This window comes from Typopeltis vanoorti, chromosome 18 (assembly GCF_054136105.1).
Source record: "Typopeltis vanoorti isolate ZY-2024b chromosome 18, IOZ_Tvanoo_1.0, whole genome shotgun sequence".
NCBI lineage: Eukaryota > Metazoa > Arthropoda > Arachnida > Uropygi > Thelyphonidae > Typopeltis > Typopeltis vanoorti.
Window position 1 is genome coordinate 110,891,081 of NC_143566.1, and position 12,267 is coordinate 110,903,347.

General features: G+C 34.4%; 1 protein-coding gene across 1 annotated transcript in view; it reads left to right on the forward strand.

Moving 5' to 3' along the window:
- Positions 1-12,267, forward strand: part of LOC150097072 (RAB11-binding protein RELCH homolog) — a 445,830-nt gene that overhangs the window by 282,541 nt on the left and 151,022 nt on the right. Inside the window, exons 11-13 of the mRNA XM_090408119.1 lie at positions 3,984-4,148; positions 6,956-7,136; positions 10,124-10,280. Coding sequence (XP_090264245.1) covers positions 3,984-4,148; positions 6,956-7,136; positions 10,124-10,280 — 503 coding nt within the window. The remainder of the gene's footprint in view (positions 1-3,983; positions 4,149-6,955; positions 7,137-10,123; positions 10,281-12,267) is intronic.

Consider the following 12,267-nt stretch of genomic DNA (forward strand, 5'->3'; position numbering starts at 1 on the left):
ATAAGGTAACATGATTGCATTTTGAAATCTTGTTTATTTAAAGGAGCTGTCTGAAGCATATCAAGAACTTTAACTGTCTTCAGTTTGTACCCATTGAGGGTGAGAGTGCCTCAGGTAATGCAGCTCTTCATTCCTTTTTTTTTTTTTTTCTGATGTACTGGAAATGTAGGTTCTATCTCAATTTTGAAAATTATCATAAAAACTAGAAATGGTTAATAAAATTCTCGATACACATCTGATAGCTCCTTTAAATAAACAAGATTTCAAAAATGTAATTACATGACTTTACCTGACATTAAGAATGTTGCTTTGTGAGTGCAATGTCAAAGTAGCTTTTTTGCCAATGTATAAGAACTCGAAGTTCTTACATCCACCAAAACCTCTACATTCTCCAATGGGGGGGAGAACAGGAGTTCACAAAATTCACTGAAATGTTTTGGAGAGATATACATATCTGAACACTTCAGACATTGAGAAAAAAGACAGCATGCCCAGATCAGGATGCCTTCTGCACAACAAACACAGACCACCAAGTAGTTTGGCAAGAAACAGAAATGTTCCATATCTCCACACAATGTAATATAAACCAAGGTTTAATCTTACATCAAGGTTGGCCTGCTTTCATGAAAATCCAACAACTTCAGACCTGGGATGTGAAACATGTCATGTCGCAGAATGTGATAGCAACAACTAGTATTGTTCCAATGTGTAAATATTAATTAATACAATGCTTTTTTTTTTCAGTCACTTTATTTATATTTACTACTAGTTTCGAAGCTCTGATAACATCTGTGTATATGTAATTATTTTTTTTTTAGTCTTTTTAAAATTTTTTTTTTATATACAAGTTTTGTTCCCCTGATGATATAAGTCTCATGACTTATGAAACTTAATAGGTTATATTCTACTATTTTAATAAACCTGTTGTATGTTTAGAAATGTGGTCTCAATACCAGAAATTAACTGAAAATATTACACAAGCCAAACAAAGTACACTAGATTTTATTGTAGCACTAAGTACAGTGTAAATGTATTAATGGTTTATATTTATTATTTTTTATGATGAGATTGCTATTGTAAATACGAGCGGTCATAAGCTGAGGACTTGTCATACAATCTGAATTGCCAAGAGAAGTGCAAATGTCTACAGCACACTTGGATTGGGATTGGGTGGTGGTGGTGGTGCTGTTTAAGGAAAGGATACAGTGTTTAAGTACAGTGTAAATGTATTAATGGTTTATATTTATTATTTTTTATGATGAGATTGCTATTGTAAATACGAGCGGTCATAAGCTGAGGACTTGTCATACAATCTGAATTGCCAAGAGAAGTGCAAATGTCTACAGCACACTTGGATTGGGTGGTGGTGGTGGTGCTGTTTAAGGAAAGGATCACAGTGACTATTATCCGATATTCTGTTTGGAAATCTGTTTGGAAGGTTAACAGTTTGTTTGAGATCATGACTGACACACACACTTGGATAAAGGATTAAATAGGAATATAATTTCTTGGCATTTTTAATTTAATTTATAACCATAAGAAAAAACTTCCTACAATTAGCCAATATTTTTGCTACTTTTCCATTTGGATCTGTGGTTTTGAACTTTAGTCTTCTTCTAAGAAATCTGTTTTGATGATTACACCATGGAATCTTGTAGAGTTGATAATTAAGAAAGAGAGGGCAGCATAGTTGCCTGAATTGGAAGATCATTAAGGCAGTAAATGAAAGCAGTAAAGTGAGATAAGGAAATCTTGAGTGAGAGTAGATTTTCAATCTGGAATAAATTTTGACACAAATGTCTAATTTGACAAAAGCACATGTTCCTCCCATTTTATTAGTAGCATCTTGCATGATGTAATTTGAATAGCTGAAGTGGACTATAGTTTGTGTGTGGGAGGGGTTGCAATTTGGATTTCAGTAGAAAAGCAAATTGTGAGGTTTACATCATTAATGCTTGTATTAATTCTCCAAATATTGGTGAAATGGATGTTGAAGAGCTTCTTCTTTTTTTTTTTTTACTGGAAGTTTGGTGTTATTTTGACTTTTTGGTATATTTTTGTTAATTTTTTTTTGTTTTTGTTGTATTTTTCATTTTTTGTATTGTGGATGGAGCATATATCCACAATGGTAGTAGTATTTGTTTGGTTTTTGGTTATCCATGGTTGAGTTGGTGCAGGAAATTTGCAGAGCAAGGACATGCAGCACTCCGGTTCAAGTATGACTGTGATAGTACTCTCTGCATATTGAGTTTTTAACGATGCTTGTGACATAATGATTAGAAATATATACATGTTAGCACAAGGATAATGTTTAATTTGCCAAATATTTCGGTCTGAATATTACAGACCATCTTTAGTGGCTACATAGGAATAGTTTTAAAAAACAAAGTGGAATACGAACAATTGATCATTCATACATAGAACGCACCGCGTGATGTCATATCGCTAAGTATTAGAAGAGTAAACATTTTTTAAAAAACATAATTAAAGATATTAATTCAGAACATATAATATTTGAATATTCAAATTAATATTTGGCAAATTAAACATTATTCTTGTGCTAATGTGTATATATTTCTACTCTCTGCATATTGCTATACTTGGACTCCTTTCAGGCACATCCTGGTGTAAGCAAAAACAGCATAGAATTATTTGACAGCTGATTGGGAAGGCTACTGACCTGGCAGTTGGCTATAAGAAACTTCTTCACTGCTATACCCTGAGATAGAGCTCACTCCCTAGTTTATTAATAAGAGTGCATTAAACATGCCTACATGCATCTGCAGTGCATCTTGGGGGAGGAGAGAGAAAAAACAGAATCCTGCTTTAGAGATGAAACATTTCCATAGCCACTTCACACCTACAATAAGTGAAGTGGGGCATGTGAAGGATATTTCTTCAGAATAAAAGGTCCTTTTCAGCTGAACATGAGTTAGTTGGTCTCATACAGCAAGGCTCTTTTCCTCATAACATGGGTCTTTCATTCCACAAAGAAAACAAACTTGCCTAAGAATATGCAAGAAAGTCAGAAGAGCATCAAGATGTGCTATGGACCTGCAAGGTGGTCTGAATTCAGGATGCTTGGATAGGAGTAGTCTAACTGGTCACATAGATCTGTCCTAGAGATTTAACTAAGACTTGAATTAGAGAATAGAGTGTTAGATGCCTGATCTAGGAGAGAAAACAATTTTAATGGCTCCCACCAACGAATGTCTTTTTGCAAACTTACAATACATTTGTGCCGTAGGTGGTAAAAACGTACCACGTATGGATTTTTCTATTTGTATTAATTTTATATATTTTTGGTACTTTGTTTTTACATAGTCCTGAAACCCTGTTCGACAGACCAAACATTGAACTTTTTGAAGTCACTTCAAGCCTCTGGTAAGCAGGTTGCGATCTCACAGTGTAATTCATTTCCCACCTAAAGAGAATCATAAACATCCACGCTCATGGCAGGAGTGAAACCCACAGCCTGTCAGTTGGAAAGTGGGTACCATAGCTAACCAGCCAGCAAATAAAGTTAGCTTTATTAGTCTGCAAAAAATCAGAACTCGAGATAGGAAGATGCCTGGTTAACAGATCAGGAAGCCAATTCAAGGCCTGCTTTAGGACCAGTATATCCCATTGTCCAATACCTAATTAACCACTGTTATTGAATCTCTATCAATTTAGTCATGTGTGCACATCCTTCTTAAACAAAAAGTATATCCAAATGTGGTGATGATGGCTTTCTTGTTCACCTATGAAAGTATTTAAAGGCTAATTGTAATTGATAAATATGAAAATGAATTTTTTTGATTTTAATGGAAAACTAGAATGCTCGTATATGATATTGAATTCAGTAAACAGCTATTTTTGCTAGATGGAAAAAAAAAAACACATATACCATTAATTTCTTTTGCAATTATAAATAAAATTAATATTCCCTTCTTTTGCTTCTGTTACTAAAATGTTTTCATGGAAATTTTTTATCTTTCTAGGCTACCGAACTGCTTTTGCTTACTTTAGAAGACAGTGGTACCGGAGTTGTAGAATCTGGATTAAATATTTTGCTGCCTGCTGTTGCAGCTTGGGCAATGGAAATGAACAAATTAGAGACTGAGCTATTTTCTACAGTGCTGAAAGAATTAGAAGAACAGCTGAAGGTATGATAATAATAGCATTAGTATGTTTTAGAAAATTTTTAAAAACCCATTTCTCCATTCACAAAAATACTTCTGTGTTAATTCAATTTCATCTATTAAAGCTAATGGTCTGAGGCCGTTCAAGAGTCAAAACTAGATAACTGGCAGGAGATCCATCTAGCCTCTAAGTAGTGAAGACATGACAAGGTGTGTAATCTTTGCTTTTCCACTGGAAAGTGGGACACCTCACTAACATGGATGCCAAACAAATGTGGAGATGCTAGTAATTTGGAACTTAGCCAAACAAATTGTCTGTTGACTGAATTGCATACACATTATTATTCAAATATTGTGGTGTTTGGGATGTTGCCTAGTTGTACAGGTCCCTTGCTATATTTGCCAGAGAACTGGAGTCAACAGTAAAAAGTTAGTTACTAGAAAAACTTAACAAAATTGAGAATAGGTGTATCAATGTAAGAAACATTACCCCCCCCACACACACCCATGTTGTGAGCAAGTGGAAAAGAAGACAGGAGGAATCTGTTTGTACTTTGTTTGAACAGCTTTTGAACAGACAGAATGAAAGAGAAATGCAGTGAATTGGTTCAGTGAGTTTATTGGGGGGGACAGAAGATGGAGTTAGCAGAGGAATTTCATTTCCTAGTGTGAGACCACATTGTTTGAGGCTTAGAGTAGCTTGTAAAAGTTCGGTTCTGTTTACAAAACATATGATAATCTTACTCTTAGCCTGCAGTACCAATGTCCTATAAGATGACAATCTTTCATGGGTAAGACTCATACAGAATTTCCTGAAATTTTCATTTTTACTTGGCTGGTATCTTTTTTGTGTTGTTCTGGTTCAACTATGATGATTAGTTCATACCTCTCATTAAATCAAACACCAAGAAGTTGTCTCAGCAAAATCAATAATTTAATGTGCATTTACCTGTTTTCTCACATCAAAAATAATTTTTGTAGGTGTTTTTTATGCTCCATTTTAAGCCATTTTCAATATACCTATGAAGAAAAAAAGATTAAGAGTCAAGTCTAGATAACTAGGAGAACCCTCCCCACCACCACCAGTATAATAGTACATTATCAGTTCCTAAACCATTTTAGATAAGAGCTGATAAAGACAACTCTACCTGAGAAAGTGCATCATCATTCTTGCAAACTGAATATGCATTTTCGGTTGCCAGTTATGTAAGACTTTATTGATAATCCAAATTGAAAAAACTCTAAAGAGGCCCAACTCTTACCAATATGCAAATAGCACCGTATGATATAAACTAAATTTGGAACCTCTAACGGACATGAAGATTACCTCATTTAGAAAGCATACGTTTTTTTTTTAAAGAATTACAGCATTTTGCAATAACATTAATATGCTAGACATTGGGATAAAACATGTCCCTGGTGAATCTTTGTTTATATGTGCATCAAAGCTTAGTTTGAAAGTTGTCATATCCCTCTATTCCAATAACGTTTAATTCTCTGTATGGCTTTAATAACAATGCTGTGAATATAGGTGATACAGGTGAAATTTAGGTGGAATGTGGTAACCTCAAAGTGATAAATACTTTTCACTAGGCATTCATTCTACAGCTAGGCTTTATGTGAATGGGCTAGTTGAGTTAAAACATCCACTATTGAAGTTAAAAAATTGCCTTATAAAGAGTTGTACCAAGAGAGAAAACTTTTCATACTCTTTTCTTGTGAATCCTGAATCCATATTAAACTTTGTTGAGCAAAGACCTCTTGTTCAACCAAGATCTTGCAAAATATCTCAGTAATTATAGTTACATGTGCATGACTTCTAAAAGATCTCTAACTACAGTCACAGAGATCTTTTAGTTATGTTACAGATATACAAAGAAACAGTGGAATGCAATGTCATTCAATTTCTGCATTCACAATTAGATTTCTTTCTTCCTAACTTGAGCTGTTAATGGTGAATATGGCATACTAATCCATCAAGATTCAAGCAGGTATAATCCTGATGAGTTTACTGATTTTTGCCAGTTCTATTAATCAAAAGGATATACTGATGCTAGCTATAAACGAATGCCCTTCTAAACTTTAGCTTAGCTTGCATATATATGTACTACAGTTTTAAATGAAATGCAATTAGTAGGTTCCTGAAAAATTAGAGGGATAATGCAGTCATAAGCTTATGTTCAAAATTATCATGTCAAAATTTAACTTGTCTACTTTTGAGCCAAAACAAAAAATTTTCATTAAATACTCTCAGTTTTGTAACCCAAATGTATATCAGTTGGATGTCACATTGCTTTTTGTAATTAATGTTTTGTTTGAATTCTCCCTTCCCCTAAACAGTAATTGTGAATTCTTCTTGACATTTGAATTTTCATGGTGGAAAAGTATGAAAATCATTTGGATTCAAAACTGGGCAGAGATTGAGAGGAGGAAGGGGGGAAGGGATTGTGTGTTTTCAGTTCCAGTTATGTAAGACTTCATTGATAATCCAAATTGAAAAAACTCTAAAGAGGCCCAACTCTTACCAATATGCAAATACCATCATATGATGTAAGTTGTCATATCCCTCTATTCCAATAACATTTAATTCTCTGTATGGCTTTAATATGATAAAAATTCACTTAATGCTGTGAATATAGGTGATACAGGTGAAATTTAGGTGGAATATGGTAACCTAAAAGTGATGAGTACTTTTCACTAGGCATTCATTCTACAGCTAGGCTTTAATTCTTTCTGTCTTTCATTCTTATTTAATCACAAAATATTGTATCTATAAAATAAGTAGCTAATTATAGGGAATTTCTGAATTTTATTTTATCTTTGTTTTTTAGATTTTATCAGAAAAACTGAAAGAAACCACTTTAAGTTCTCCTCTTAGTGAAGAGCACAAAGCCATTTTACTGATCAAAGCACTGTATATTTTGCTTCCATTTCTTCTGGTATCAGTGATCAGCTCATGTCCTTTTGTAGATAAAATAGACTTAACTTGCCAGACACCAACAGAGACTGAAGGTATTTATTTTTTCTTATGTTTACATTTAGAACATCATTGGCTACACATTATTGAAATATAGAACTGTTTTATGAGATGAAAATGGTGAGGGAAAGAAATGATAAAATTTGAATACATACTCAGTTTTCAAGTATGCATTGCTTTATGAACTACAATAGAATGTGTGCATGTATGGGCAGACCCCAACTTACATAAACTCAACTTGTGTAATTTCAGACTTATGCAAATTACCTTAAAAATCTAGAAAAAAGATCATCATCATCAAATTCCTGCCATGTACCCTCAAGGGGTGTACAGGATATGATAGTACTACATGAAAAAAATTACATCATTACTAACTTCCTATCTACAATTTTCCTCCAAATCAGTCTGTTACTTGTCAAGGCTTCAACATTATCAGTTCTTATATTTCTATCGTCTAAGGCACTTTGTACTGTATCAATCCACCTATATCTTGGTCTTCCTCTGGGTCGTTTTGCTGCCAACCTGGGAGAGAACACTTGTTTTGCTAATCTTTCTTCGCCCATTCTGTTTAAGTGACCATATCACCTGAGATTAGCTCTGTTAACGCATTCCTGGATGTTGACAATGTCAAGTTCTTTCCTAATATCCTCGTTTTTAAAATGATATTGCCATTGATGTCATCTGCTCACGCCTATAATTTTTCTCAGGACTCTCATATCTGTGGTCTCTAGTCTTTGGTCAAGTGTTTTACTTCTCACCCAGCTCTCAGATCTATAAGTTAAAACTGGTTTGAACACTGTCTTTTATACAGCTAATTTAGTATTCCAACTAATTTCTCTCTTATTCCATTTGAATTTATTCAATTGACTTCCTACCATACCAGCTTTGCTGATTCTGTTGTCTATTTCACTATTTAATTTACCATCTTCAGTAAAAATCGTGCCTAAGTAGCTGAAATGCTTCACTTGTTCCACAGGTTCTCCATTCACAACACAGTTGAAATTTTCAATGATTCTGCCTATTTTCATTGTCTTTGTCTTTTTATTGCTGACCTTCATACGATATCTATTACAACAGCTATTCAATTTAGTCAGAGAATCTTGCAGACTTGTAGCAGATTTATTTAGAAGTATAACATCATCTGCATAAAGCAAAGAGCTGACATTAACATCTCCAATTTTGATATCATGTTTAATACCACATTCCTTCATAATGTGATCCATATAGATAATGAGTAACAGAGGGGATAATGTACATCCTTGTCTCACACCAGATTTAACATTAAACCATCTTCCTGTACTTCCTTCAATTCTAACTGCTGACTTACAACTCAAAGACTAAGTATTGCTTGATATAATGCCCCATTGACACCATATAACTTTAGCATATTGAATAGCTTCTCTCTTGGCACCTTGTCATATGCCTTTTCCAAATCGACAAAACTTAAATACATATCTCTGTTATATTCCCATGCTTTCTTGACTATTTGTCGTAAAGTGAAGATCTGATCCTGACAGCCTCTATTTGGCCTGAATCCAGCTTGTTCTTCACCAAGCTTTTCTTCCACAATTCTTCTCAACCATTTCTCAAGTATACTTGCATAGATCTTGCCAGGAATACTCAGTAGGGAAATACCTCTGTAATTCTCACATTCAGTTTTATTTCCCTTTTTATATATGGGTAGTATTAGAGCTCTACTCCAATCATCGGGAATTCGTCCCTCTGTCCAGGCTTTCTGAACTATGCAGTGTAGCCACTGTAAGACTCTTATACCACCATACTTCAGCATTTCTGGTCGAATAATTTTGTTATTTTTAACTAATTTTACACGTTGTTTTTAGTGAAATAATACACTGTACTAGGTATAACATAAAATTCTGCATACATTACTATAATAAATAGCGAAACATGAGTGTACAGTATTTCTGTGCATTTGCCAGTAAAATGATCAGCTTGGAAACATATGAAGCAAGAGTAATTCTTCAAACTGCAGCATTATTAATTGGATGATTGATTCATTAGAGGAGGTATAGGAAAGACTAGGTGATGAACAGAAAGTTTGTTAAATTCAATTCTGGAATGGTTCTGCAAGGTGACAGCAGGAGTTGGTTTCTTTAAAAATTTTTACATTATGTCCGCCTTAGTTTGCAAAGTTTTCCTTTTCTCTTCTGCAGAAATTTATCTTTAGGAAGCAGCATGCTCCATTCTATCTATTTTGCTAAATCTATCCATGTTAGAATCCATTCCCTTAACAACTAAATTGCCTTAATGAAAGCAAATGCCTTTGCTAAATTTTTCATATAAACTTTTTTTTGAACTCAGCTTCTTATTATTCCTTTTTTCTCTACTGCAACTTTCTGTGCTTCTATCTGTGTAAGGTCTTCATTTGAAAGCTCTTCTTCCACTTCCATTACTCTACATCTTCATTTTCAACCTTCAACTCTTTAGCTAGCAGCACCATCTTGTTGCCAATCTTTTGTAAGTCTTTGTTTTGTTAAATCATGTGGATGTATGAAAATGTTTTCTGCCATCTCTTCTGAACATCATTTATATGCTCTGCTGTCACCTCATTACATGCTGCATTTACATTCTTTGTATAATGTAAGATATTATATTCCTAAGTCTGAGGATTTTGTCACTTTTGGTAGAAGCAATAGCTCAGGCTATTGCTTCTACCAAATATTAAATAATATGTATTAAATAATATGCTTTAATGCAGCAATAACACTGTGGTCCATGGGATGAAGGAGCAAAGTGGTATTTAGTGAATTCTGTTAATGGATGCCATTGTAAGTATTGAGTTATAAGTTGCATATGTCATAAGTTGAGGACTGACTGTAATGCACCTGTTCTTATATTCTCACTTTGGTGCATAGTCAACCTTGCAGATTCAGAAATCATTGAAAACGACACTGAAGCTTGTTTGAAAAGTCATTTGAATTGTTTTAATTGTAATCATTGTGAATGTTAAATTTAATAAAATTTACAAATTTTTATTTTTCTGTTAATTTTCTTTAAATAGTTGATCGGTTACCTATATTCTCCTTCACTCTCCAAGATCCATGTGTCATTCTCGGAGATAGCCTGAAGTTTTCAGTTTTGGTTAAACATTTTGATAAGTATATTAGTGAAGAATGGTATAAACCTTGGGAAAAATGTGACTGGCTTTTGAAAACATTGTAAGTATTTTCAAATGTTAAAGAAATGTGGAACATACTACATTTATATATTTTCTACAAATAATAGAACAGGTTTTCAAAATGTACCTTTTAATGAGCATTATTTAAAAAAAAAAAAAAAATTTCACTGTTTAATTTTTCTTGTTTAGGAGGCTTACTTAAAACTGATTTGCTTCAGTGATTAGTGTATTCACTTGCCAACCATCAGGCTGCTGGTTCAAATCCTGTCATGGGCACTGATGTTTTTAATTGTCTTTAGGTTGGAAATAAATTTTATTTCCCAATGTGAGACCACTTACACTGCTTATTTTGGATGCCTGAAGTGGCATGAAAAAGTTCCACATTTAGTCTTTTGAACTAAACTTCTGGATGTTTGTAATGTGTGTGTGTGTGTGTGTGTGTGTGTGTGTGTGTGTGTGTACACACACACACACATAAAATTTAGAAAATATAAAACTTAATGTACTATAAGTTTACAGCTTTTTGTGAGTGGGAATCAAATTATATTGTTGGAGCAGTGGGAGGCGGGGATCAGAAAAAACTCTAGTATTTTCATTTGATCCATTTAACTGCTATAGGATCCAGTCATATTAATTGTTTCTGTTTATTTTTAGATCATCATCAACAACCATGGATCCAATGCCCGTAGGTGTCTGCTGCCATCTTGATATGATTCTTCCATTGCATTCTGTTTTGTGCATGATTGCAAGATGACTCAATTTGTGTATAGAGTTTCCGCACCATTTGACGATGTCATCGTCCTGTACTCTGTTTGGTCTTCCTGTTTTGTTCTTTCCTTCAATCTTTCCAAACAGCAACTTTTTTAATTTTCTCTCATCATTCATTCTATATGGCCAAATAGATGTAGTTTCCTTTTGATTATTTTCTGGATCAGGTTTTCTTTTGGTTGTATTCGTCTGGAGATTTTCCTCTTTGTATCCAGCTTTTTGTATCCACTTTTTGTATCCAGCTTATTCTCAAGATCTTTTTATAGCACTCCCTCTCAAATGCCAATATCCTCCTTTCAGATTCTCAGAGTACCCAGGCCATGCTGCTGAAGATACAGGTTTCTTCAATGCGCAGTTTAGTTTGATTCTTTATAGCTTGGCTCTTCCATATTTTGTCCATGGCTTTTAAAATAGTTGTTGCTCTGGCTATTCTAATTTTTATCTCTTTTTTGGGGTCCAAGTCATGCACCATGTGGCATCCAAGATATGTGAAGTGTTCCACATTTTCCAGTTGAAATCTGTCTATTGTAACTCTGTTCAGTAACTCCTGTTGTCCGAATATCATTGTTTTAGTTTTTTCAAAGTTGACATGTAGTCCATATCTTTTTCCTTCTGTGTATAGTGTTTGCAATGTCTGTTCCAGCCTTGCTGCATCTTTTTCAATCAGGACGATGTCATCTGCAAAGCTGAGGTAGTTTATTTTGATGCCATTTATTGAAATGCCTCCACCTTCTTCTTTAATCTTATCTAGTGTTCTTCCCAGATGTGTGATGAAAATGATCGGTGATATTGGGTCCCCTCGTCTTGTGCCTTGACTATTGGGAAACCAATCTCCAGTCTCATCTGCTATTCTGATTTTTGCTTGTGCTTATTCTTAGATAGATAGATTTAAATCTGATTTTGGTACTGAAATATCCAAGAAATACAAAGGTCAAAATATGACATTTTTAATAGTTTTGGTCCATCCTTATGTGTCACATCATTTAGTCCAAGCAGTAAATTTTATAGTCTAGACCGCGTGGTTAGCCTAGTGGCTTTGCGCTTCGCGACCATATGCTTGGGGAAGGAGTGTCCCAAGTTCGATTCCTGTTGTAGACGTGAGGAATTTGAGGATATTCCTCAGGCATAGCCAAGTTAGCCGGTCTTGGGCACGGTCAGTAGGGTTTTTTCCGCCAGTTTATCTGGCGTTTTTCATCCCGCAAACAGGCAAACCGGCCCGTGAACATACGCCTCTACAGTCAAAAATATATCACCCCAGT